At 35.0% G+C, this 27,976-nt stretch overlaps 1 protein-coding gene and 1 long non-coding RNA gene across 13 annotated transcripts; one reads left to right on the forward strand and one right to left on the reverse strand.

Annotated features, from left to right (window-relative positions):
* Positions 1 to 404: 404 nt before the first annotated feature.
* LOC120333953 (progranulin-like) lies at positions 405 to 18,913 on the forward strand. Of its 7 annotated transcripts, XR_013468931.1 has the most exons (9): positions 14,833 to 15,186; positions 15,321 to 15,403; positions 15,496 to 15,597; positions 15,846 to 16,060; positions 16,320 to 16,493; positions 16,812 to 17,388; positions 17,665 to 17,746; positions 18,121 to 18,200; positions 18,784 to 18,913. XR_013468931.1 is itself a non-coding variant. In XM_078109504.1 (3 exons), the coding sequence occupies exons 1-3, from the start codon at positions 667 to 669 to the stop codon at positions 2,211 to 2,213; spliced, it is 297 nt and encodes a 98-aa protein (XP_077965630.1). In that variant the 5' UTR covers positions 454 to 666; the 3' UTR covers positions 2,214 to 3,248. The 7 variants fall into 7 exon arrangements, 1 of the variants encoding a protein (XP_077965630.1); XR_013468930.1 differs by lacking the exon at positions 14,833 to 15,186 and adding an exon at positions 405 to 698 and having other exon boundaries at positions 15,496 to 16,060; XR_013468925.1 differs by having other exon boundaries at positions 15,321 to 15,597; positions 15,841 to 16,060.
* A 2,411-nt stretch (positions 18,914 to 21,324) lies between these two features.
* Positions 21,325 to 27,703, reverse strand: LOC120333949 (uncharacterized). 6 transcript variants are annotated; one of them, XR_013480597.1, is made up of 9 exons: positions 27,489 to 27,703; positions 26,987 to 27,082; positions 26,826 to 26,896; positions 26,106 to 26,481; positions 25,651 to 25,750; positions 25,217 to 25,300; positions 24,290 to 24,376; positions 22,580 to 22,654; positions 21,325 to 22,241 (listed from the first exon to the last, which is right to left on the reverse strand). It is a non-coding gene; the product is annotated as an uncharacterized LOC120333949 (long non-coding RNA). The 6 variants fall into 6 exon arrangements; XR_013480593.1 differs by lacking the exon at positions 27,489 to 27,703 and adding an exon at positions 27,219 to 27,453; XR_013480594.1 differs by lacking the exon at positions 27,489 to 27,703 and adding an exon at positions 27,219 to 27,443 and having other exon boundaries at positions 26,389 to 26,481.
* Positions 27,704 to 27,976: the final 273 nt, after the last annotated feature.

The following is a 27,976-nucleotide window of genomic DNA, read 5'->3' on the forward strand; positions in this document are numbered from 1 at the left end:
TCACAATGATTGATGAATATTTCGATTTGGCTTCAGATCTCAACAAGGAACTAGACTCGCAGTCCTTCTAACTCAGCGGTCAAGTTATTGAGTGTCTTCCGGATAGATCTCGAGTAACTTACCTGCAAACTCGGATTGTCACAAATTAGGTGTACTTTTTCTTTTGTCTCGTTATTTTCTGGCTTCTGGTCATGTGATTTCTAATAACCAATAGAAAAGCACCTTCTCCCACTTCTCCTACTCTCTCTTTGTTTCTTTATTATACCTTCACGTTTTTCTTGCCACGTCAAAATTTGTCTGAGCCCAGGCGGTCTTTTTCAAATTTGACGCCGCCAGGTAAGCACTGATATTATTTTGGGGAAAAGTTTACTGGTTTTTGTGCACCCTTGTATTGCTAATCCTCCTACAACCAACTCTTGTATTGCATTACAGTCATTTTACAGCTTATACTAATGCAGTTAAACTAAACTTAGGCCTACAATTATTGATTCAAGTGTCTGCAAAGTGGAATTGAGTTTATCGGTTCTGAAATTGGTGTGAGGAATCTAAATCGGAGGCTGCAATGATTATTATTAGAGATAATGTTATTCCTTCAGTTAGGACATAGAATAATACTAAATGATTTTGGGTGTGTGATTATTGAATCAAAGACGACGGCGTAAACAAATGGAGGCGATCGAGGACCGGGAAATGTTCAAGTAAGAAACTTGAATGTATTCAATTTTACGCTTTGGATAGCTTCCAAATATATTAATTACTGTTTTTTGATTTTAGCTCATGTTAGCTTTTATTCAGCCTGTATATTGCATCCTATCTATATAATATATTTCAGATCATGTTTATGCAAACTGATTGAATGTAAACAAACTGGAATTGTTTACTTACGGGAACTGCTGGGGCGATATAGACACAACGGTGAAATAAATATTTATTAAATTAGAAATTTCAGTTAAGACATAATATAGCCCTAGATTGAAATTGAGGAGGATATTTGTGTTGAATCAAAGAACCGGAGAAGATATGACTGTGCAAAGATGTTTAGACCATTTGATAAATAATATTCGCAGATTTTGGACATGTGTCAGATTTAACCACCGATAACAAGTAGAGGTTATTTTTGCTGAAGAAGGCTCTAGACAAACAGCTACAGATATCTACGATTATTTTTGACTGGTCCATAGCGTTATGTAGATACTTTACACCTCAGATGAGCATGCTATGTCAACCTAATTTGGTCATCAGAGATGGAACGCCCAAATTAAGAGATTTTCCTTTTTTGTTGTATTCTAGTAGTATTCTCTCAACGACAATATTAATAATAAATTAAAGGGACAAAACTTGTGAAAGCTGTTCGAAAAAAAACATTAATTTTTCTTTTTTATTTAATATTTTTTTTTCAGTTTTTTTCTTCGGCCCTTTGTCTTAAGACCCTCAATAATTATTGTTTTGACTTTTTTTATCTTCTGTTATCAAATGAAATTTTAATTTTCTGTTTAGGGGCAATTGTGTAATGTGTCCTGATGATTCTGAATGTCCGAACTTCAACTTCCTGATGGAAAGTATGGTTGTTGCGGACATCCATCTGTAAGTATTTAATAACTGGTATTTCTAAGTACTGGTGGAATTTGGAATCTATATTGTAAAATTTTATTTATTTTTGGATATGTGATATTTGTAATCAAGATAGGATAGGGTTTACATATTTATCCTGGGGGAGAGGAAAGCGATAAGATGGCTTAATCATATGATAAACCAAGGCCTCTCATTCGGTTACCAACCCATGCCAGTTATGGGATTAGTTGGCCAGTTGTTTGTTTTCAGAAGCATGGACTTAATGGTGGCTAGTTTAAAATTCGTGATTACCGGTATATGAATTTTTTTGAGTGCAATATTTATCAGGAAGAAATATATTTTATCAAGACTAAGTAATGATAACCTGAAAGATAAGAGAATTACTATTTAAAAGAGATTTTGATATCAGGATATGGAGGAAAACACTAAATATATTGCATTTCTTATAACATATTTTTTTCAGGCCGTATGTTGTTCAGAGTTCAGACCATTTGCATTGCTGTCCTCGCGGCTTTGTCTGCAATTTGAAGAGTAGCAAATGTATCGGCAGGCAAGATACCGGGAGTGAACCTTTGACGAAAATGACGATTGACGATCGCTCATACAATAATGAGATTTCTGCTGGATTGGATGAAATGTAAACTATGTACCTATGCATTTACAATAGTCTTGTGATTTTCATATTTTCTTCAGTATAATAGTATGAAATATTGCTACTAAGGTCCGGTAATTAATTTTTAGGGGACGTTATCTTACAATTTAATTTAATTTCCCATAATATCAATAATATGATCTCGTTGAAGCCAACTAGCCCTGAACCTGGACTTGAATTTCGTATTTTTTTTCAAGCCAGATCGCATTTCACAATGTCGAGCCCTTTAAAATCCATTTCACGTTCTAATATTCTATTTCTAACGTCTTTTAGAATATAACAGTTTGAATACAGATTTGCATAACTTTTCAAATTCCATTCCTACCTTTAAAGTTCAAAAGATTTTGCTCAGCATTATTAGATTTACGGTGATAGCAATTGTTTTCATTGATTGAAATATTTGTGTTAATATCGTAGTGACATTTAGGTTGACAAAATAATTTTTTTTATTATCCCTTTGAATGAAATCACAATCAAATAGAAATTATGACCAATTGCAAGTATGTCGCTTAGCGAGTTATTGTAATTATAATCTTGAAATTTTAGTTTCAGTTGGCCAAAATCCAGTTATTAAAATCAGTTCTAAAGCACCCATTTTTATAGTTAGGTGATGTATGTAACATTTCTATTGACATTACACATTATGGCTGAAATCAACATAATTTATAACATCATTATGGTGAATGTTAGTAACCAGTTTATTATCAAATGCATTCCCAAATTCAGTACCAGTTTTCCGAGATTTTGACAAATTTGAATGTATGTATAACAACTTTTTATGAATTCAATCTTCCATCCATCTTGGATACCTCTGACAGATATCTTTTTGTATTGTGGCCATGATCGAATCTTTAGAACTTTCGGTTAAGTCCTCTTTGCTATTATGTGTTAAACAATTAATTTTTCTCATACAATGTTCTTTGTTTTGCATTTGTATTGACTTTTTTTTATTTAGTTCAGTGAAAATTGACCTGAAAAGTTCCAAGCTGTGCAATTTTGATCCATATTAAATAAGCATATTAAATCTTGTTTTATCTTATGGCCTTTCTGGGGTGGGAATTCGTAATTCAGAATAATTTACCATTCTTTTGGAGTTCTACCACCAAATTTCCAGAATAAAATCAGCATAAGATATCAGTGTTCGAAATATCCAAGAGCGTTTGATATTTTGCGGTTCAATTTAGTCTCTTTAGTAAAGGTATTTCGTTGGGGGCAAAGTGGCTTTTCCATGGGTGTGAACTGTGAAGGTCGCCGGCTTGAGTGCATTTTATATGAAAGTTCTAAAATCCGTGGACGGGAATGGCTACTGGTATTCATTCTCTTACTAACCTTGTACACTGAATCTTCATGATTGGTAATTAATTTGTTAATTCGGGAGTCCGCGCACAACGGTAACATATTTTTATAGTGTTTGCTTGACATTGTTGTATAAAAGGCTAACTGCTTTTCTTGTATGATAACTCTAATGATCGATTATTGGACACGTAGTGGACATAACGATCGTTTCAATATTATGTTGTTGTTGTTCTTGTTCTTGTTCTTGTTCTTTGACACGTTTTTAAAAAGTCGCTTTTCTCTTTGATTACTGGACTAATTGCTTTGAAATTTTCAGTGGTTGAAGATGAAATTTTTCTCCAGAAGGCTATTACTTTTATTTATTTCAAATATTCCTGTTAGCTCTGTAAGATTTGTTTTTGTTTGCTATGACGTCACTAAACGTTCTGCGGATATCGGACGCCATTTTGTGTCCAACGGACACTCTTGCAATTTCAATTCACGCTGTCACAAGACAGGACCTTCTGAAGTTCTGGTACCGTAACACAGCGCGGTGACACTGAACTAACTCGTAGCTGTCAAAAGCTTGAAAATCCATACAAATATGAGAAATAAAAAGATGAAACTTGGCAGGTGGGTAGAGTTGTGTTTTTTTTAACCATATTTGAAAGTTTCGCGTTTCTACATTTGAAGGAGGGGGAACAGGGGGTGTGCATTTCCGATACGTCGATAATATCTTTGTCAACCAATTTGCGGCCACCGTGTTTTCGTCTGTTTGATTGCTGTGATGTGGTGCTTTGTTTATAATTTAACGAGTTTTGTTCGAAATAACCGTGTTCTTGAAATATATGACGGTCAGAAATGCAATTAGAAGCCCAATGTTTTCACGATGTCACAAGACCAACAATTGTCAACCAATTTGCGACCACCGTGTTTTGTCTGTTTGATTGCTGTATGCTGCGTATGCGATAGTCTCGACGCAGCATAAACGATGATCAAGGCTTGAAATCCACAGTTCGTTCGGTCGCAAATACGTCTTTCGAGTGCCGTACTTTGGGGATTTGTATAGCTTCAACCCTTTGTCGTAGAAAGTTAATACGAGGTTTAGCGTGTAGAATAAATGCCGCCAATGCACCCACGGTGAAAAAATTAACGGGTTAGATGTATTGGTTTTTGTTTTATAGCGGTTTGAATGAAATTGTCCGCAGACTGGCTACACCACCCTAGGCCTGGCCGCCTGGTGAGTTGTCCGTGTAGTCGAATTGTCCATCAGCCCTAAACGGCTATGACAGTCACTGTACCAAAAATTGTACCCCGATTCGGCTGGTGTTAAGTTGACGCATGTTATTTAGTAACGTTTTTATGTGAAATGTTTGACTGTGGTTCGGTACCTGATCCGATAATACGGTACATAATTGACTCATATCACGAGATATTTCAACTGAGTTTTCAATTGTCACAGGACCTAAAATATCTATGACAGTCCCTGTACCGTCACGGTACCCCGATACTAGGGTTAGTTCGGATACCTATAATTCATACTATCCGGATAACGGATATATCCGGGTATTTCGTATTTTAACTATCCGGTTAACCGGATAGTTACTGCTAACTTCAGAAAACCGATTTCACAAGATTTTTGCGGCGAATTGACTAAAAACCACCACACAATTTTATTGTAAATACGTACATATGTATTATTTATCTCGAATAAAAATGATTGTGCATTTTGATGTTGCATGTGTCAATAAATAAAAATTTGAGCTCTGTAATCGTACAAAAGTACAGCTGAATAATATAATGAAACATTTTTTTAAATACTGTGTCCTAATTGTCTTTCCCTCGACTGCTAAGTCATTTTCTCATATTCGAATCCTTTGTCAAAATTTATATTATTATTTTTTTTATTGTTAAATTTTTTGGAATTTATTTTTGTGTCTTGAGCATATTTCATTTAAATTTTGACTCGTACTAGATTTTGGTGTCGCAGACTTACGATGACCATTTCTTTAAGCTTTTAAGTTCAATTAGTTTAGAATAGATTTATTTCGGCTGGTATATCTATTGATTCGGTTGATACATAGAAATTTGAAAATACATATATACCAAAGTTAAAAGCAAGCACATAACATTTGGTCGTGTACTCAAAATTTTGAAATGCTACACAGATTACACGGAATCGGAAGTGTTGTGAAATAAGTCCTCAAAATTCAAACTGGTTTACATCATGATGAAATGCGTTCCTTCAATACACGCAACAACTAAAAGCCACACCTGACGAAAAAGCAACAAACTCACACCCACCCAACCAATGCTTTTCAACTGAATTCGTTTAAGTTGGTCTTGCTTAAACTGTACCTCCAGTTCAAATCTAACTTTATAAAGCAAATGAGCTCTTCTAATAAGCGCAGAATTCACACTTTTTCTGCGTGTTTTGTGATGTAATAGTGAAGTTCACTCCAGCATTCTACGGATGGCTAAAATATAGGCAGATTAGAGTGGAAAAAGTTGTTATTATATGCTCTGGGAGATGTCAGTCGCCACTCAACAAAAAATATAAAAATCGCTAATGCGCATATGCATTATTCATACTTCTTCATTATCCGGTTAACCGTCACAATAATATCCGGATATCAGATAGCAAAATACCTCTTGGTTATCCGGTTAACCGCTATCCGGATAATCCAACCCTACCCGATACAGGTACTGGTAAGTCACCGCCGGTATGTTAGTCGTTGGTCACCGCATATGATTTTTGCGGAATTGTTCTGCGTGTCCATATATTTGAGCATTGCTCTCTTGTTTTATTTCGGTTCGTTTTGTTAATGACTTCTGCTTGCAGACGATTAAGGGGTCGAAGTTCATCGGTTTGTGTAGACTGGATTCTTCATTAGGTATTTCAGCGTTGCTTAAGGTGGCCAACCGTCCTTTATTTCGAAGGACAATCCTTCAATTAAGCTTTTCGGTCCTTGTCCTCTTTAGCGTTTAGAAAAGATGCTAATTGTCCTTTATCTTTTCCGACGTTTTGCCCGATAGTTATAGTACTGTGTTTGATAATATTCCGTTCTTAAAAAATCGCCTTCGTTTATGTATTTGCAAAAATTGTAGAGCATTTGAAGCTAAACAACAAACTTAATGTTGACATGGATGACCTATTTGATGAAGTTGTACTCATTTAAAAAAATTGGCACGATTCAAAGCACTAAACTGTTTACAGAATGCAAAACAACAAGCAGTAAATGGCACCCTATCTTGAAATGTTTTAATCTTGAGTGTGTTAATGTTTTCAAAATATTTTCATTTGTGCTCTCGATTCCCGGAACCTCAGCTTATTGTGAGCGCATTTTCAGTGTAATGTCATCTAAATGACGCAGTGAAAGGAACAGATGCTCCATACAACTATTGAAAAGGGAGCTTTTGATATACTTTAAGTGACACGTGTCGTGAATTTTCGGAAAAAATAAAACGTGATATACAATTGTCGAAGTCAGCGAAGAGTCGGTAGAAATATAACTTTAAGAATTATAAAATTATGCAACTGCAAAATTAGAGCTTGTTTGAGTCAATTTGAGTCAATGTTAAATAAACAATAAATGAAAAACATATGAAGATTCTTTTAATATATCTTTTTAGCTTGTATATAATTTTTATTTCATTGTTTTATATTGTTCCTTCCTGCAAGTTACAAAATAAATGATGACGGTAATCTATGTTCTTTATTGAAACTTTCATAGTTGGCAACCCCAGCGTTGCTCCATCTTGGATATGGCATTAATTTTCATAAAATATTCATCTTCAACAAAATGAAAACCAATGTTAAAATGGGAAGAGAAAAATTCTACTAACACGCGTATAATTTTGATATTTAAAATTACTGCAATAAATGAAAAACAACAATCAATAACTATTAAAATAAATGAGCATGTAATATATCCAACGTAATATTTATACATATATATCAATGGACGTAGAACGAATAGCCTATGCAGGTCAGTATGAAAGAGATTAATTTCAAGGCGTAATAACAGTTGATGACCGGCGTTAAAAAACGGTTCTCCCGAAGTATGTGAACCAGGATGGCGGACACCGGAACGCAGTATGTATACCAGGTTAGGGTTAGGCCATAATTTCAGGTACAAATACTACGGGAGTCACATGGCTAGTTCCCGAACTCGTAATATAACTAAAATGAGAAAAATTGGAATCAAATTATGGCCTAACCTGGTACACATACTAGACTATGTTCCGGTGTCCGTCATCTTGGTTCACATAGTTCGGGAGTACCCAAAAAACACATGTTATTTGAGATTCTGTTTGCGATTGCTGTTACTGACTGGAAACGCATTTGACTATGGTCATCGAGAAATCGAATTGCCGAAAGAAATATCTGAATTCCGTAAAAAGGGGGTTCGGATATTGCTCCTGATCATTTCAAATTACGCGTTACTCTCATCGAGATAATTTTATATTTTGTCAGTTTACATCTTGCTTTCAGTTGTCCAAAACAGGAAAAAAGATTTAATACCAAAATCACGAGTTATATATACAATTACTTCGTACCGGAGGTACATAATTTAGCACAATTCTCTGTAGGCTACTACCTAATAGCTGAGATTGATAAAAGTTTATTTTTTGAATAAAAGTTTGACTATTGCACAACACAAAATTTTTGTGGCCTTGGATTAACTTCATGAATTTGAAAAATATTTAGCGTTACTGCATTTTTTTTTCTTAATTCCAATTATCAGCTGAGTGACTTTCAGATTTTTTGCGAACTTTTCCAAGGCACAATCAGTATATTTTTGAATGTTACAAAAGTTGCTAAAATGCAAAAAGTGTTGATGAGTATTCCAGTTTCATATACAACAACAGTTATTACACGAGGAATCGTCCTTGGAATTATTATTCCCACAAACACCATGGCGATTAAATCAACAACTATGGTAACACAGGCTGCTGATGCTGATCGGTAAATTGTTCGTTCAAGGTATGTAAGCTTCCGGTACCATTTCCTAAGTTGAAACTTTGTGCAAATATTAGATGCATCAAGGCAGCAAACGTCGTTAGGTTTTACCACTGTACTTTTGTGATCCTCCTCAATTTGCGAATGATTTCTGATTGTAACTTGAAATGATTTCTTTGCAACTTTAGTCCGCATCATTGGGTAGATGTACAATCCCAGTAGAGATAATTGGGATAGTACGTGTCCAGCTCCGAGTAAATAGTAACTGATATTGCCGACATTTTTTCCTTCACTGGTTCGAATGTCATCCGGTTTGAGCATACAACCATAGGGTCCCAAAGCGTAAGCTTGAGGAATTGCAAAAACACATGTTAATGCTATGGTTATGGGCGTTATACAAACGATAGAACAACGACTAAAAATAATAACTTTTTTACCAACTATGGACGCAATGGCAGGATGTCCGTGTATGAGTCTTTGGCGGAGCCACAGAAAAAGATACATCATAAAACCTGATGCTCCGTGAACGAATGCTTGCGTATCCATCACGACTTCACACCAGTTGGGCGGATCTTTTGGTGGGTAAAACAGCGCATGATCTAAGACTGATTTGATAAGTGTGGTCCCGACTATTGCAACGGAACAAATATGCACAATTTTTTTGTCTCCAGTTTTCCCCATTTTCTTTCCCGTCCACTTATTGGTCTTGACTCCATATACGATAGTACTCAGTAACAACCAGATAGAAATCGCTACGTTAGTGAGGTTGATAACTTTAAAAGTTGTTAATAGTGACGAAAAATCCTCAACATCTTTTATAAATGTTGCATTTTCAATTTTTGGAATTACTGTTATGGCGAATGAACTATTTTCAGCAATCATAACAGCCATTATATTAGCTCAACTTAATTAAAACTGAAAGATATGAACAACATATTATCAGTGATGAAAATAGAGTTACTTGACTATGTTAATGTCTAAAATGAGACAATGATTGATGTATTATCGCCCAAGATATTGGTGTAGTTAGTTATCAAGTATGCTGATGGTAGAAGTATATATGCTATACACATTTAGTATCGCTCATAATAGTACTCAATGATACGATTTATATAACTTCCCTATTGGCAGAAAAATAAAAATTTGCTGACAGTGCAGTCATTCAAATTCATTTTTATCATGATTGCTTCCTTGTAACTCGTTTTTGGACAAAACATGAAATTAGACAAGTCGTAAACTATTAAAACCGATTTTTATTAACAATTTTAGTTGGAAAGCTAAGATTTTCCATAGAAAGTAATCGAGGAATTTGAATGTGCTATTCTTTTTTTTGTTCGATCTTTTATATATATCTCAATTTAGGAGAAAGTGGGGAAGGTTGGGACACTTTTTTTCTTTTGCAAATTTTGAGCCGTTGATTCTGCATATTCACTTAAGTTGGCGGGACTAATGCATAGAGGGGTAAATGTAGTTTTTATTCAGCGACTAAGAAATTCCCTTGCGACACACATCTTACTACCAAAATGCTTTCGGTCAGACCCTGGGGCACGATGGGTCAGTCTGTCAAAATTCAACGAAGTATGCCCTTAAAAATAAGCAATTAATCAGCATAATCGTCTAAAGAACAGGAAGACTTCAAATTTGAAGATTTATTAATTTTAAAATCAATGTTCAACTGAAATAATTCAGATATTTTGACAAAAAATTTCGCAAACGAATTTGATTATTTCCTTCCTCGAATCTAAATCTGGAAATATTATTGATTCTCGAATATATTCCATATTGGGCCATGGGCCGAAAGAAACCATATTATTACACAAAATATAACGCATCTCTAGTTCTCTAAGCACTTATTGTATCAAGCACTCTGGAATTGTGCCCTGTAGGGCATGTCCCACTGAACCCCGGTCCATTGTTCCCCATAGGAAACAAATATTTTCAGACCTTCCCACGGCGAAATTCGGAAGGCACATCCACTCGCCAACGTTATCAATATTTTACAGTGGACTAAAGCTGAAAAATATCAGACGATGGTTTGTCATGTTGGAAAGGCTAAAGTCAAAAAAAGAAAAAACTGGAACGGTGAAATTTTAGTTTCAACCTCCAAACACCAATTTCATCTCATAGCTTGCGCCGCTCTACCCGTCCGTTGTCCGTTCGCGGGGACGTTGTAACTCACCGAAGGGCGGATTGAAACATCGAACCGTGGACAGGATTGCGGATATAGTATCAGCGTGAGAGCTGATTTTCCACTGTGCCCCAGGTCCCAACGTTCCCCACCTTCCCCTACAACTACTATAAGCTTTCAAAATCGTACGATAAATATGCACTCATCATAACCTATACATGATACCCTAGGTAACAATCAGCGTATTTTATAATTATTTCCTGGCCTTGTTATTATTTTCTATACAAATACCTATTTATAATAGGCCACACCAGCATGGATATCCGAAGCGCACTGTGAAAGCGGTTCAAGGAAATATCTTGTTTATGACGCACAATGCCTCTTCCGTCTGTCTTAGATCCAATGTTAGTGAGCAGTTATAACAAGCATGTATTAAGGTAGCAATCATTTCATTACTTGGCATTAATGACCTACTCTCCTTCGCTCGGTATCACATTGTCTGAAGCAATGAGTATGACTTTTGAATCTACAAAATACATATTTTTGTGAAACTAGACTACAATATCACTATTTTTGCTAATCAATATTTTTAGTATAGTCTTTGATCGTTTTATCATCGTTTGTAGATTAATCCTTTCATCTTTCTGTGAACAATATTGTTATAACAGACTTTGGGATTTGAATTGAATACAGGATTAAAATCCTTATGTAATCTTATGGATTTGAATTTTCGTGAAATCCATAGTTGACATCTTTCTGCTTGTATTCGTATTTCTATCGCATCATTCATTTGGAGTTAGTAAAAATTCGCAGAGTTGTCGTTTCTTTCCAGTAAAAAAATATCTCGTCTTTAAATTCATATTGTTGCATTTCCATTAAAATATTGACAAAGGCGACGGTAGTGTCATCTCATGTGAGCATAATTCTAGAAACGTTTTATAAATGACCGCTTTACCTGGTTTTCCTGCTTCGTAATTTAATTTTTTTTTCTGATTCTGTGTTTCGCTATTATAATATACTACACTGCTTATCTAAGCAAAGTTTATTCATTTTTCTAGTTGGGCCATTGTACACCAAATCCGGTCTTATAATGACGTTTAAAGTCGAATTCCTCGCTTACAGCGACAGAATAACTAAGCACGTGGCTTTATTGAATGAAGTGTATTGTGGAAAAGTACATTTCCGTTCATACACCATTAAAACTTTGGCACTCGGCATCAACTTTTCAATGTTTTGCTAACGATACTTAATTGCCTAAAATTTTAGATAACCAACGACAAAACACCGTATAATGCAGCTAGCACGTTTACTAACTGCCGTTACTGACCGTCATTGAAGTATCTGACAAAATATTATATGCAGGGAAATATGCAGACGCGCTGTAAGGCACTAGCGCGCTCAGCGTCCCCATACCGACAAAAAAGAACGATTCTCGGGGGTTCACTCTTTTGTACGACGAAAAAAACAAACTTAAATATTTCCCCATACTTCTACGGCCACCAAGTGTCCAATACTATGAATGAAGACGGGAATTGATTCGTTGCTGGAACATATCTGTCTGTTAAGCATTGCTTAACTCTGGGGGCCACGAAGCGATTAATTAAAGGGAGGCAACAATACCGGTCGCCTATTGATTGTGATGCGATTTCGTTTGCATACTTTTCCCTTTATAAGAAAATTTCTATTAGTCGTATTACTTGAAGCGATTATTTTCAGTCACGGGGTGTTCTTCTGAATGAATGTTTGATCATAATGGGATTTTGAATCTACCAATCAAATACCACTTTAATATCTCTTTGCTCCGCGTATTCTAACCTTGGTAGTTCAGTTGAGATGGCTTAGAACACTTTTTTTTATTATTTTGTATTTTTCGCGAGACACATTAGTACAAGAATCGATGAATATCACAATATAGAATCAAAACTTTACTGTACAGACACATTGGATCATCTTTCTATACCAACATTTATATTTCAGTCTCTTCATAACGAAAAAGTGCTTTCGTAAATGTAAGTGGTCGCGAACATTGATATGATTCTCAAAGCAAACTGCTCATTGCTCACAAGATTCCAAAATGCCGTTTTAGATTATATTCTTTTGGCACCCACACAATTTGCAGACATATTATATCAAGAATTGTTGCTTACTTATGTTTCCCACAAACAAGTATCTTTCCTCCTATATCGAGGTGAAAGTTTGTTCGAATTGATCAGCTTTTTTTTCGAATTCTTGTTCACAAAATGATTCTGGTTATTTTTATGATGAAACAACATCAAATGCATTTTTATTATTACCTTATATGACTAAGACTCTAGCAAAAGTAACGCGGGCAAAAGACAATGCTGCTGCGGGCCACATGTAGCCCGCGACCCGGATTTGACACACTTTGGCCTAGAATATGCGCAATGCTTGTATTTTTGGAATGATGAACAGAGGACACGAGCCAAAAAATGTTGGAAACTACTGGTATGGACGTTCCCTAAAACATATCGTTTGCCTCTTATCAGTCATACTGTAAGTGAGTGCGTACTACGTTAGTGTTGTATCTGGATCTAATTCTGGAGGGTGATTTCCGAGGTTTTGAGAGTTATTATCTGATTAAAAAATACTCATGAACTCGAGCTGCGTGCAGCTTTAACAGGCTTCCCGCGTAAAAAAAAACTGAAGACGCGTTTTTCTCACTGGAGCGTGAAAGCGTGGTCAGTCATGCATAAAATTTGCAGTTTACGATGGGGGACTTATTATCTGCATGTGATGTAAATTTCAAGTCTCTAAGTAGTGTCGTTCTCGAGAAGAAGATGAAAATGTAAAATCCTATATTGCTCACTGGAGCGTATCGCCGAGGTTACTCATGCGTATCCTTGATATGTCGTATCCGGAACCTGTCCATCAATCATTGTTATGAATTTCAACCCAATAGCATGTATCAATATCGAGAAATCGCAAAAAAACTGAAAACGCGTTTTGTTCACTGGAGCGTGAAAGCTTGGTCAGTCATGCATAAAATTTGCATTTCATTGCTAGCTGAGAACTTCTGCACATTTGAGGTGAATTTCAAGTTTGTAGGAGCAATTTGAAAAAAAAATAATAAAAATAAATAATAAATAAATAATAATAAATAAATAATAATAAATAAATAATAATAAATAATAATAATAAAACACAGGAATACAATAGGTTCCCTGCTGACAAGCAGCGGGAAGCCTAATTATATTTTAGGTCACTACATATGATCGACAGAAGTTGACTTTGTATTGTCGAATATGAGCAATATTTTCAGTAACCTAAGCCAAAGCAATGGTCAGTTTCACATTGGTACATGAAAGTATGTACATGGTCGTAAATGTTCAAAAGAAAATTTTGTGGAAAATAGCCAATTGGATGAAAAGTTATTCACAGAAGTTTGCGAATAACCTGAAGGGCCTCATCTTAGTATATCCATTGGATCGAAACTGAAGAAACGAAGTCTATTTTGTCCAAAATGTGATTCGAGTAACGTGAATAAGTCCCGGCTCCGTTCATCCATAGCTAGTCCACGGCAAATGGCAAATCATCATTTAATATAAAAATAAACTTTGGAAGCTTATCGGTGTTTTAAACATGACGAGTCAGTTAGAGGATATCTAAATTATTCGAGTACTTTTTTTACTATGTTCAGTTAAAGCTTCGAGACTTTGTACTGAGGAACGCGCCCACAATGTGTTGCGCATTTGAGGAATCGTCACAATTTAAATATATATTTTTAGTCCTGCCAAAATGGGTATTTTGAAATCACAACGAGGAATAGATATTCTGATTTGGCTTCCGATTTTAACAAGGACCTCGACTCTCCTTCTCTCCAGCTGTCAGCAGTCAGTTCATGGGGTGTCTTCCGGATATGTTTCTATTAACTTACTCCCAGATATGGTTTGTGACAAATCACGTGAATTTTTCAAAAAATAATCAGGTTGCGCAGAATACAGGAATGTGGCATATTAAATATTGTCGAGATTGTTACAAGGGTTGTCTTGATGAAAAGTTAATGCGACAAACAACATGTTCCACCATTTTTCTCTTGTATCTTTATTTTCTGGCGTCACTTGGTCATGTGATTCACAATAACCAATGAGAGAGCATCTTCATTTTGTGATCTACTTCGCTTACTTTGTTTCTTTATTATAACTGCACTTTTTTCTTGCCACGTCAAAATTTGTCTGCGCTCAGGCGGTCTTTTCAAATTTGACGCCGTCAGGTAAGCACTGATTCAATTTTCGTGATTTTTTTTAAGTTTTATGGTTTATGTGCTTCATTGTGTCGCTAATCCTCTTTCAACCCAACGCTTGTATTACATTACAGTCATTTTACAGCTATACTAATGCAGTTAAACTAAACTTAGGCCTACAATTATTGATTCAAATGTCTGCAAAGTGGAATTGAGTTTATCGGTTCTGAAATTGGTGTGAGGAATCTAAATCGGAGGCTGCAATGATTATTAGAGATAATGTTATTCCTTCAGTTAGGCTTAGAATAGTACTAAATGACTTTTGGTGTGTGATTATTGAATCAAAGACAACGGCGTAAACAAATGGAGGCTGTCGAGGACCGTGAAATGTTCAAGTAAGAGACTTAAATGTATTCAATTTTACGCTTTGGATAGCTGCCAAGTATACTAATTACTCTTTTTTGATTTTAGCTCATGTTAGCTTTTATTCAGCCTGTATATTGCATTCTATCTATATAATATATTTCAGATCGCGTTTATGCAAACTGATTGAATGTAAACAAGCGAGGAATGTTTACTTGCGGTAACTGCTGGAGCGATATAGACACAACGGTAAAATAAGTATTCATTAAATTAGCAATTTCAGTTAAGACATAATATAGCACTAGATTGATATTGAGGAGGATATTTGTGTTGAATCAAAGAACCGGAGAAGATATGACTGTGCAAAGATGTTTGGACCATTTCATAAATATTATTCGCAATTTCACATCGTTGCTAAGAGAGCTGTTATGGACATAGAACAGGTGATATTATTTGCTTATGTTTTTGTCACTGCAGAATATCGATTGTCTTTGTTTCTTTATTATATTAAAACCTTTTTCTAGTACGTTATAAATTTATGCTCGCCTAAATTAGGCGAGCACAGTTTTTCTTACGTTTTTTCTCGTAATTTTATTTCTTCGTGTGTTATGTCCAACCTCTTCTATTCTAGCGTTTCTCTTATTTCAAACCTATTTTCTAAGTCCTTCACAGCTATACTAATACAGTTCAGCCTGGGTTGAGCCTGCATTTGTTGATTGAAATCACTGCGAAGTGGAAATGTCGAAGTGAAACGAAAACGAAAGATACAATGACTACTAGCTAAATATAAAATAGAAATAATCCAGTTAGGCCATAAGATAGTATTAATGTGACGGTTGATGTCTGATTCTTGAATCCAGGACTCACGGAAGTGTAGTTGAAAAGATGCGATCAAGTATTAATAAGGTAATTGTGCCAATTGCATTGTTTTCTCATATATATATCCCTCAACCAAACTCCAAATGAATATGGAGGTTTCATACTATACTGGGCTTGTAAACTGGACAGCATTTGTTGTTCCTTAAACTTACATTTTGATGTATTACATTACAATGTATGCGATTTTATACATACAAATTTTCCTTTTGCCTGTCATAGGAATATTTATTATAACGGCAATTAACGAATGATCTGATTCCTTTGCGGTTTCCTCGTTTCGCTGTAGGCTTATATAGTGGAATGAGGACAAAACAATTCTGGAATTGCCCGAAGGAAACGAAAAAGACAGATTGAAAGACAGACTTCACTCGACTTGTTAGTCGTGATTTAGGAACTTGACCCTGGCACCGGTTAAAATACACAAAAGAGAGAACACTGGGGCTCGATGCAGTAGCCTGTGGTATGCGATACTTTCACATGAATAAGTATAAAGTATTAGATTGGTATTGATGACCGTGTTGAAGTTATTTCATTCTTTGTGGCTTTCGTATTTTGTAAAACCAATATCGATTCCATCAACCATTAGGATCATTTGGCGCTCCGGAAGTATTCGTACCAAGATGGCGCACAACCTGAACAACCCCACTCTGATACACATACTATCTTCAGGCTGAGCGCTATCTTGGTACGAATACTTCGAGAGCATCGATTATTTTTGCTGAAATTAAAACGTTAATTAAAAGAAAGGAAGTCTCTTTAAGTTTTAATCCACTTACAGGAATAAAGGGCGAAGAGAGAAGCACAAGAGAGATTCTCGAACGGCAATGTGACGGTTGATCGTTATGAGATGGAAAAGTGGTTCATTTTTCTCAGTTTTCTTGACGAGTTCAGACATTTACCAGTAATGGGAAGGATAGAGTCGTCGACTCGACTCGAATAGTTACTGTCACGTAAATGGGCGAAGTAGTCTTTTAAACTACTGGTGATTTTGTTTTAATTTCTGTGAGAAAAAAGCGTCAAATAATGCTTTATACTGCTTTTTTGGTATGTTTTGTTGGTGTGGTATTTGGTTTGGGGCTGATCATTCTTGATCACTTGTGTAGATACACACAGTAGAAATATTTCGTGTGTGGTATTTTATAGTTATATCAATGCATTAGTGTGAATAAACCCCAAATAATGCTTCCCGTTGCTGGTTTTCTTGAAATTTATCAATCTCTCTACACTACACCACAATAATATCATATATATTGTGTAATATATTGATGATGTGTCGAGAAAACGAGATGGATACAAGATAGAAGGAATAGCAACCACTAAATCACAGAAACTTGTCATCGACGGAGTTGCATTTTGTGAGTTCTCTATCTAATTTAAGTCGAGGGTCGTGCTATTTAACATATATTTATATATAGAGAGATGAGGTATAAAATTATTTAACGAATACAACGGGTGCATTTCAAGAACTGATTCAGACTGCATATTTAGAATAGAAATAAGTTGTTAATTCGATCTTGTGGTTGTCTCTATGCATTAGTTTTAGAATGTAGCTTCAAATAATGTTCATATTGTAAACTTTCGTGTGGCTTGTTTGCCTTTTACACCGAAATACGTTTTTTTCAATATTGAAGGCACATCAGGTAAACAAGAATAGCCAAGGAAGAATGATGACAACTAAAGAACACACGCTTGTTACGGACGGACCTGCAATTGGTGAGTTGTATTTTCACCTTGGTGTCTCTTCAATTTGCTGTCTCGTAAGTCGTTATAAGCTAAAGCTGATTGTCACGACACAAGTTCTGCAACTATGACGCAGTCCAACTGAATCTTTTGTTCGGGTTGTAGGTATTTTGATTGACCATGTCATGAATGTTAGTGATGTAGGAACTGCGTTCAGAATTGCGAAGTACAATACTTCTTCTGTTCAATCGTTTGTTCCAATATGTTATATATGTGTATTCTACCTTTGCTTCGAATCTGCTTTCTGGTCTCACTCATTTTTCCTTATAATCGATCTACCAATACCAGTTGGATTAATATTATAATTATGCTACGCCATGCTATTAACTCGAGCTTTTCTGTTACAGTAATATGGATGTGCGAACAACAAAAAATGAATTACAATATCGATGTAATGTATTATGGCTGCTAATAACTGAATTACTTGGTGAGTTTTTTTACCGCGCTCATGTTTCTAATATTACGAGATCATAGGTCGGAGCCATAAGAGTCTAATAAGAAATTGTGTTCTCGTTGTAGTTGGTCTTATAAATACGCTTCCAAAACAGTAACTTAAATGAATTTGTCACAACCCAGCATTCGTATAGGTAATTTAATTGACTTAGGTGCGAACATACAACTAGATACAATTACTCAATTAGTTTTATTTACTACCACGAATTTACTAAAATTGTCCCGTCGATGTAGTTAACCTAGCCAGGACTAGCCAAGTGACTCCCGTAGTATTTGTACCTGAAGTTATGGCCTAACCCTAGCCTGGTACACATACTACGTTCCAATGTGCGCCATTTTGGTTCACATACTACGGGAGTACCGCTATTTGACGCAATTAAATGTTCTTCAACCGTGTTGCCTCCCGCCCCATTTTTTTTCCAAATTGCTCATTTTATTACTAATCGTTTGATTTTGAATTTCTAAGCTACTCAATCCCCGTATGTTCCAAGTTATAATTCCTTATATCCAAGCGTGTCCACGACCGGAATATACCATTTTATTTTGCTTTATTATAGGTTTCTGAATTCATAAACAAAAATCAGTAAAGAATAGTCTGACGTCCAGAACAAAGACATTCGGGAGTATTATCAAAAGTAAGCATTTAACACTTTCGAGTCTAATCTCTTCTACTCTTTTTGTGATGAAAACTGCATTTTGCACAAACTATTGAGATTGATTATCTATTTTCGGGTTGCATGGGCTCTGTACTTTCGAAATATGCTTATCTTACTATGTTTTGACACTGACGCTGCTGTCAAAAGACACTGACGTAATACCATAAACTTATTCACGAAGGGCGTAGTTTTTGAACAATTTCTTCATAATCAACCCAATTAAATACGATAGACGCAGTTTGCGCAATACGTGTGCGTTTACTGTTCATCTTTCCAAAAATGCGAAATGAGTTTAGCATTACATATCTAAACAATCTCAATTTGTTTCAGGTACTTGAATATGATGACCAGAGAAATGTTTCTTCGAATACAAATTGTATGCAGTGTTTTCATATCAACCTTCTCCGTAAAAACATATTTCTATATTATTAATACTGTGAATCGACGGTTTCGTCTGTTGCAATGCAATTTATTAGAGAAAGCTCAATTTAAGATATATGCTTATGCATTTTCAATAATCATAACTCCTTTTTGCATCTGTCGAAACGACCCATATGAGCTACAAGTGCCGAACTTTTTACTTCTTTCCTCTTTCCTCCGGAGAATTTGTTCAAAGCAAGGTGACCACTCGGAACCAGTAAACCCCAATTTATGCGAGTTTGGAAGTCTATTTGATGATCAATGAAATTACCGAAAAAATAAACGTTCCGGCATATAAATTAAACAAATATTCCATTGTTGTCGGGAGAATGCATTTAATTAAATTTAACATCAAGTATTTTTAACAAAATTTCTTGCATCTGAATTATCAAAATACGGCTGAGATAACTCTATCTCAACAACTCAACGAATTTATGCATGGCAAGTTTTCGAATTGCGATGAAAGTTTCCAAATTTTAACTAATTTATAAAGTTGAACCATAATACTTGATCCAAATGCTCCTCTCTGTCATTTAGGCTAAGAAGCCTAATTCCGTTATTAACCGCTCTGCAATGTACATATTTAGTAATAAAGGATATTCACGTGTATTACGTATATATGGTTTGCTTTTGTTATTATTATATCTTTTTTTTTTTGCCAGATATTTTAAAATGTTTTCCTGGTGACCTTGAACTTGGTATTTGTTTGTGTTTTATTTCATTTAAATCTTGAAGCAATAAAAATGAATCTGGACATTTAAGAGTTTTGTTAAATAGGCAGGGAAAGTTTGACAGGCAGGAACTACAACTCGGAAGGCTACAGGGCTCGTTGTGCTGGAGCGGGATAGGGCCGGTCGGACAGCCGGGATGCCTGGGCGCGGCTGCCGGGGCCCGGTCGCGGGCCAGAAAATCCTGGAAAATTATCTTTGGCCGAAGATAAAATATTATGTTCGGGTATGTATGGCCCGAGAATAATAACTGATTTTTAGGTAAATATTATCTTTGGCCATACTTGGCCGATGATAAATAAATTAAACCAAATAAATTATCTTCGGCCACACTTGATCGATGGATAATTTTTGGGATTTTGATATTTTTAAGGGTTGGACCTTGGGATTTTTGTCGATTTCTGCCATCGAATATTTTAACATTTTGCCTCGTACTTCATCCCATGACGTCACATTCATTCTTTCCTTTAGTGATTTCTGGATAAGATCACAAGATATTTTTAAAATACTGCACTGGACTCGAACTATGGACTTAAATTTCACTCGATGCGCACTTAACCGCTACACCACGACGATGTTAAGTTCTGAACTATTTAATTCTGATACTCATTTACCGAAAATGAGTTGATTACCCCTTTGATAGATAAGTATTAGAGTTAAACCATATGGAATTCAACCTTACTGTGGTGTAATGGTTAGGTGCGCATAGAGCTAAGCTTAATTCAAAAGTTCGAGTCTAACGGAACCTTTTAAAACAAATAGAAATTTAATTCGAAAATAAGGTAAGGACAGATGAAGGTGACGTCATGGGCAAATAGATCAGGCTAATTGTTGACCAATATCCGATAAAAATGGCAGAAATCGACAAAAATCCAAGGTCTAACCCTTAAAAATATCAAAATCCAAAAAATTATCATCGATCTAATGTGGCCGAAGATAATTATTTGGGTGAATTTTATTTATCATTGGCCAAGTATGGCCAAAGATAATTTCTCCGGAAAATTGCGTTATTATCGCCGGGCCATACGTAACCGAACATAATATTTTATCTTCGGCCGAAGATGATTTTTTAGAATTTTACGGGCCGCGGCCCGGGCCCGGGCAGCCTGGCCCGCGCGTACCCCCCTCTGCATCCGCCGCCCCAGCGCACCCTACTCTGTAGCCCTCGCACTTGGACTCAGTTCCAGGGTCCACCTGTCCAACTTTTCCTGCCCTCGTCAAAACTTAAAACATTTAAGTTCATTTCGAAAATATTATTTATTGTTAAGAGGATTTAAATGAAATAAAGCACAAATTACTGACAAAATGACAATCAAGTTCAAGTTCATCCTGAAAACATTTCAAAACAAAATTTTCAAACGAAATTGAAGCAAAAATTTGAAATAAACAGCTAAACAGTCAAAACACCTATAAATTCATTGTTAAAACACTTTGGAAAATGAACAACTGGCGACTAGGCTCGCAATGACCGAGAGAGAACTTTTTTAAAATGAATTTCTGGTGAAATTAATTGAGTTTGTAATGAAATTTGGCTGTATTAACATTGAAGCGAGAATTGCTTTGCATGATTATTATCGTAGTTTTTTTTTTTAAGGTTGATGATAGAATTCTTGATAACATATTAATCACGGTACAATGACCTCTAATCAAAATTTTACGATTTAGTATATCATATCACGATACTGGAAGGGTGACAAAGGTCGTCAAGATTAAGCCGCGTCGAATAATTTAGAGTGGCTACATTTCCAGAAATTACGGGAAAAAAAATAATATTTCGTTGTGTAAATTATATTCATTTTGCGCAGACTTAATTGTCTGAACGCTTAAAATTTATAGTCATTCGGCATATTTGAGAACCCTTGGCCTTGTGATTCAGTGTTGTGATAACGTGATTTTGTGCCGAGCAAACTCGTAAGCAAAAGTCTCAGAAGTATATCATAAAAGTTTTGAGAGGCGTTTTATTAGGTGCCATGATTCCACAAGATTAGACCAGTTAGGCGAAATACCAAAGTAAATCTCGTATAGATTGTCAGTCGATTTTAAAGAGGATCTTGGGGACTATATAAAACTTCGATCTCTTCTCTATCAAGTTACGTTGCAATATATGAAACTGAACAATGTGCGCAAAAATAGTTGACACAAAATTATTAGTTTCTTCAGTCACCACGGTTTAGTTTCCTTCAGATATGTTTCGTTTTCATAGATGTATACCTGAAATAATTGAGGATTAGTTAGATTAGATATATTAAACCGTATTATTATGCACACGTCTACTAATTTGGAATGCTTAACGGTACAAGACTTATTTTATATATGCTGCAGAATAGGGAGGGTCCGGACTTGTTCATTTTGTTAGGTTAGTATATAAGAGGGAAATGTCCAAATGAGGTAACCTTTTTAATTTTGAAACGGGGATGACAAAAAGGCACGCTTCACTAAAATAATATAAAGTTGAGACTGATAAATTACTGATCTCTATTATTCGTGCCAAGAAACTTCCATCTTTCGAGCCAAAGCTACAAGATTTGTTTGTGTTGTTAAAGACTTACTTTCAGTTACATTGTTTTGATAAATGTGGGATGGCTGTGTGATGAAGATTTGTCGTCTCCTCCGTACATTAAGTCCTGTAACAAAAGAAAAATGATTGATTCAGAGTCATAAAATATTTTACTATCCAAAATCCGGAAATTTAACTCAAAACGAACTAATTAACAGCCTCGAAATGGCACCAGAACATACATATTATATATATCAGTTGTAAACAATTAAGTTTGTGGTATGAACCAGGAGCAGTTATTATTTTACGCTGTAACAAAACTAATACGTTTCGACTAAAATGGAAGTTTTATATCATTTCCGACAAACCATCAACAGCCTATGATAACAGGGCTGGATATTTAAAATGACTGTTCAATGGAATCGAATACTAAAATACATAGATTCAGACAAAAATTGTTAAAATTAAATAAAACACGAAAACCTAAATTTTGATACGCGAACTCTGAAGTATTTCACCAAAATGTGCATGGTTCACATTTTTTGCTGAAATAGCCATCAAAAGATTCTACTATCACCCCTGAGTGACGCATACCATATAGACACAAAAACCGCACATTCACCTTTTATACTTCGCCCATTTAAATTATGTACATGTACTTGGTGTTGTGTTGTCTCTATTTATATAATATTGTCTTGTCTTATAAACTCCTCTCAAACAGTTTTGCATACTCCAACCCATCGCCCCAACTTGCACTACCGTCTATATAAGAGACCACATTATACATATTTAATCTAACATTTTTTGTTTTATGTTTGTCAAAAGGGGTGCATGCCGCACATTTGTGTGTTAGTTCAGTAGGTCTTGTGCATGCATCCGGTCTTGAATAATAATTTTCTCACTAATAAGAGACGAATAAACATACATACATAGCAATTATAACACTCATATTTACTAAAGCTTGTCATAAAATTGAAACCAATGCCCAATGTTTAGTCGTCACATAGCAGATCTCAACATAGACTAATTTCATAGATTAGTTTTAACTGTGCTGACAAAACTTACTTTGGTTGTATTGTTCTGTTCTGAACGTTCGATTCCAGTTCTGGTGAAGATTGTGCTGTGTGATGAAGATTTGTCGTCTCCTCCGTACATTAAGTCCTGTAACAAAAAAAAATGATTGATTCAGAGTCATAAAATATTTTACTATCCAAAATCCGGAAATTTAACTCAAAACGAGCTAATTAACAGCCTCGAAATGGCACCAGAACATACATATTATGTATATCAGTTGTAAACAATTAAGTTTGTAGTATGAAACAGGACCAGTTATTATTTTACGCTGTAACAAAACTAATACGTTTCGACTAAAATGGAAGTTTTATATCATTTTCGACATACATACATTCGCTATCCCAATGCAATTCTTTAAACCATCAACAGCCTATGATAACAGGGCTGGATATTTAAAATGACTGTTCAATGGAATCGAATACTAAAATACATCGATTCAGACAAAAATATTGAACGACTGCCATCTTACTGATTCAATGTTTTCAGTAATCTATGTCTGGAGACAATGCAATAAGAAGTCGAATATAATTATGTCATTTAATATAAAATTTAAATATCTTCCCTAGTATTCTAGAATCTATTCAGAAATGCCCAGCAGCTTCAGTTAAGGATGCAACTGAAACCAATTTAACGGAAGCTCAGCACGACCCGAAACGCAGTATAATAGATACATCAGAGTAGAACTGACCGACTGCAACTATATCCCGGGACAAGCAATTATTCTTCAGCGTCCAATATTTCTTAAAAATGTCATTTTTCATTCGCGGTATGCCGTCTGTATAAAAAAAAAACATTTATTGTAAGAATATTGTATAGTATCAGACGGGAGACCGGTTGTATAGCAGTATATGTATTAGTCCTAATTAAATAGTACTTTTATACATTTCTTTTTTTTTTCTGGCAAAAATGCAATCATGATGGGTTTTTATGAAATGCTTTTTATTAGGTTTATTTTTTATTCTTACTACATTCGGCTTTAATTTTATAAATAAAACACGAAAACCTAAATTTTGATACGCGAACTCTGAAGTATTTCACCAAAATCTGCATGGTTCACATTTTTTGCTGAAATAGCCATATTCTATAAAAGATTCTACTATCACCCCTGAGTGACGCATACCATATAGACACAAAAACCGCACATTCACCTTTTATACTTCGCCCATTCAATGATTTCATTCATATGTACATGTACTTGGTGTTGTGTTGTCTCTATTTATATAATATTGTCTTGTCTTATAAACTCCTCTCAAACAGTTTTGCATACTCCAACCCATCGCCCCACCTTGCACTACTGTCTATATAAGAGACCACATTATACATATTTAATCTAACATTTTTTGTTTTATGTTTGTCAAAAGGGGTGCATGCCGCACATTTGTGTTTTAGTTCAGTAGGTCTTGTGCATGCATCCGGTCTTGAATAATAATTGTCAAATTTATTTATTTCTCACTAATAAGAGACGAATAAACATACATACATAGCAATTATAACACTCATATTTACTAAAGCTTGTCATAAAATTGAAACCAAAGCCCAATGTTAGTCGTCACATAGCAGATCTCAACATAGACTAATTTCATAGATTAGTTTTAATTGTGCTGACAAAACTTACCTTGGTTATATTGTTCTGTTCTGAACGTTCGATTCCAGTTCTGGTGAAGATTCTCCGCCTCTCCACATTATGCACACTCGTATTCTAGGAACAAAAAAATGAAGGATAGATAAGACTGAAAATACTCAGCATTTTATCTTGATATAACCCAGAATATAGCGTCTATCACTCTAGCCCATCTACCTATAATCACAAACAGGAAAAGTATAAACAAAATCAAATACCCTATAATGTATCATACGTGTTTACGTAGAACAAAGTGGTCGCGAACGTTAAAATTGGAGTTAAAATTACGGAAAAACACGGAAGTCATTTCAAAATTTTGTTATTATTGGATCGTTCTCATAATTCAAAGGCATATATTGTATTGTAGTTTGAAAATTATAAGACCTTCTCTACTTTAGATGTTGAAGCATTTTTAGAGCAACTCCTACCTTGCCATTTACATCAGTCAATCGCCACTCGACCATCAGCCGTGTCAATATCGTATATATGTCCAAAGATTTTCTTTTACGGATTTCTTTGCTTTTCAGTCTATAATTCAGTATTGATAATTATTACTTACTTTTTTAGTTCATTTCTCGATATAAAAATCTCGAAGGACGATGGTACGGAGTTGTTGTTAGAAGGAAAACGATAAACAATAATACTTTAACACAGATTACAACTTACAACAAATTGATTATGTCTGGGGGACATATTACGATGAAGTCAAATACAATTATGTCGTTTAAGTATGAAATTTAAATATCCTCCTAGTATTCGAGATTTCACTCGATTTAGAAATTTTCAAGTATTTTCAAATGCTCAGCTTCAGTAACGATGCAACCAAAGCAATTTAATGACAGCTCAGCACGACCCAATACTCAATAATAAAGTAGATACATACCTTGTCACGGGACAAATAATTGTTTAGGTGCCAATTTTTCTTTCAAAAATTTGTTTTTTATTCGCGGTATGCCATCTGTATAATAGGAAATTTAGTGTAAAATATTGTGGAGCGAGACGGAAGAATGGTTTTATGGTAGTATATAATATTAGCTGAGGACGATATCAATTGTAACACTTGTGTCCTAAACTTTTCAAAATTGAAACCAACGCTCCTTCATTCGTCCCATCAAAGATCTTGACATGAACTAATTCTACTTTGATTAAGTTTTGATTGTGCTGACAAAATTTATCTTGCCAATATTGTTCTTCATGTTCGATTGCACTTGTGGTGATGAAAAGATTCTTCGCCTCTCCACAATATGCACAGTCGTATCCTTGACATAAAAAATATAAGAATTGTTTAGATCAACAATACTTGTTATCACCCAAAAATTTAGTGAATATAGCCTGGTCTAAATAATAAATCCGAAATAAGAAAAATGAAACAAAATCACATAATTTATTATGTATCATACGTGTGTTTATGTAGTGTGGGATCGAGAGCGTTCAAATTGAAAAGAAAAAATCTCTTTAATTAAAGTTTCTTGTAGTGGAGCGCTCTCATTATTCAAAAGCATATCTTGTACAAACAACACAAATCAGCAATTTAATTAATTATTTTTTACGTTATTATACGCCTTTTATTTCTATAAAAGTATAGAAAACATATGCGACCCACCTAATCATTTACTTTAATCAGTCATTAGTCCAGCATCAGAAGTAACAATATCTTCTTCCTTCGTAAAAGTCCTGTAATAAATAGTAACCTTTGCTTTATAATCAGTTATGATGAGACTGGTTAACTTTAGATGTTGTGATATTTTTAGACCGACTACCCACCTTTCTATTTACATCAGTCAATCGTCACTCGATCATAAGCCGTGTCAATATCATATGTTGGAAGGTTTGCATTCACTGCTTTCTTTGATTTACAGTCTGTAATTCAGATTGATAGTTATAACGCACTTTTTTAGTTCATTTCTGGAGATAAAAATCTCGAAGGACGATGGTACAGAGTTGTAGAAGTAGGAAAATGATAAACAATAACACTTCAACCCGGATTACAACTTACAACAAATTTGACCAGCGAGCAAGACTTGATCCATATCCTTATGATTGACGTTCAAATAAATGCACTCGAAAGATATACAATAAATACAAAAAAGCAAAAGAACGCAATGCTGAAATGAATTTAATGCACATACAAAAGTCATGACTAATATTGACATGGAAACACAACAATACATAAGTGAACATTTCAATCAGATCCTGAATATGAGTTACCTAATTGTATCGAAAAATGAAAAGTTATTTTATGTGATTCTGAGTTCTACGTACTTACTAAAATTGTTATTTATGAATTTTTAAACTCTAGCTTTGTTCAAAAAAGAATATGCCGTTATAAATATTAGGCGGCAGCACATTAATAATCTTGTCGAAACACTGTTGACGATTAAAAGTTGAATTTACTTATTTATATCCCGACCTTTCCTGTCTAAAAACTGTGCGTATACCTGGCGCAGACCAGCGCGGAAACGACCTCACGCTACCACGCCCTGGACTGAAATGTGGCACGCGCGCCAAAGATTTTTCCAAGGTCAGAAGAGAAGAAAAAGGGCAGTATAAAGGGAAACAAGAAGAAAGCAGTCGGCCGTTTATAATAAAGAAACAAAAAAAACACGAATTTCATTCTCACTCTGATCAGTGACCAATGATTAGGTAGTGATATTATTGTTTACTATCATGAGAAGCACATACGACCAAACATGACTTGGAGATAATAGAACGTAAATTTTATTTGGGATGTAACTGAGAAGATTGTCTAATTTA

Source organism: Styela clava, chromosome 15 (assembly GCF_964204865.1).
Source record: "Styela clava chromosome 15, kaStyClav1.hap1.2, whole genome shotgun sequence".
Classification (NCBI taxonomy): Eukaryota; Metazoa; Chordata; class Ascidiacea; order Stolidobranchia; family Styelidae; genus Styela; species Styela clava.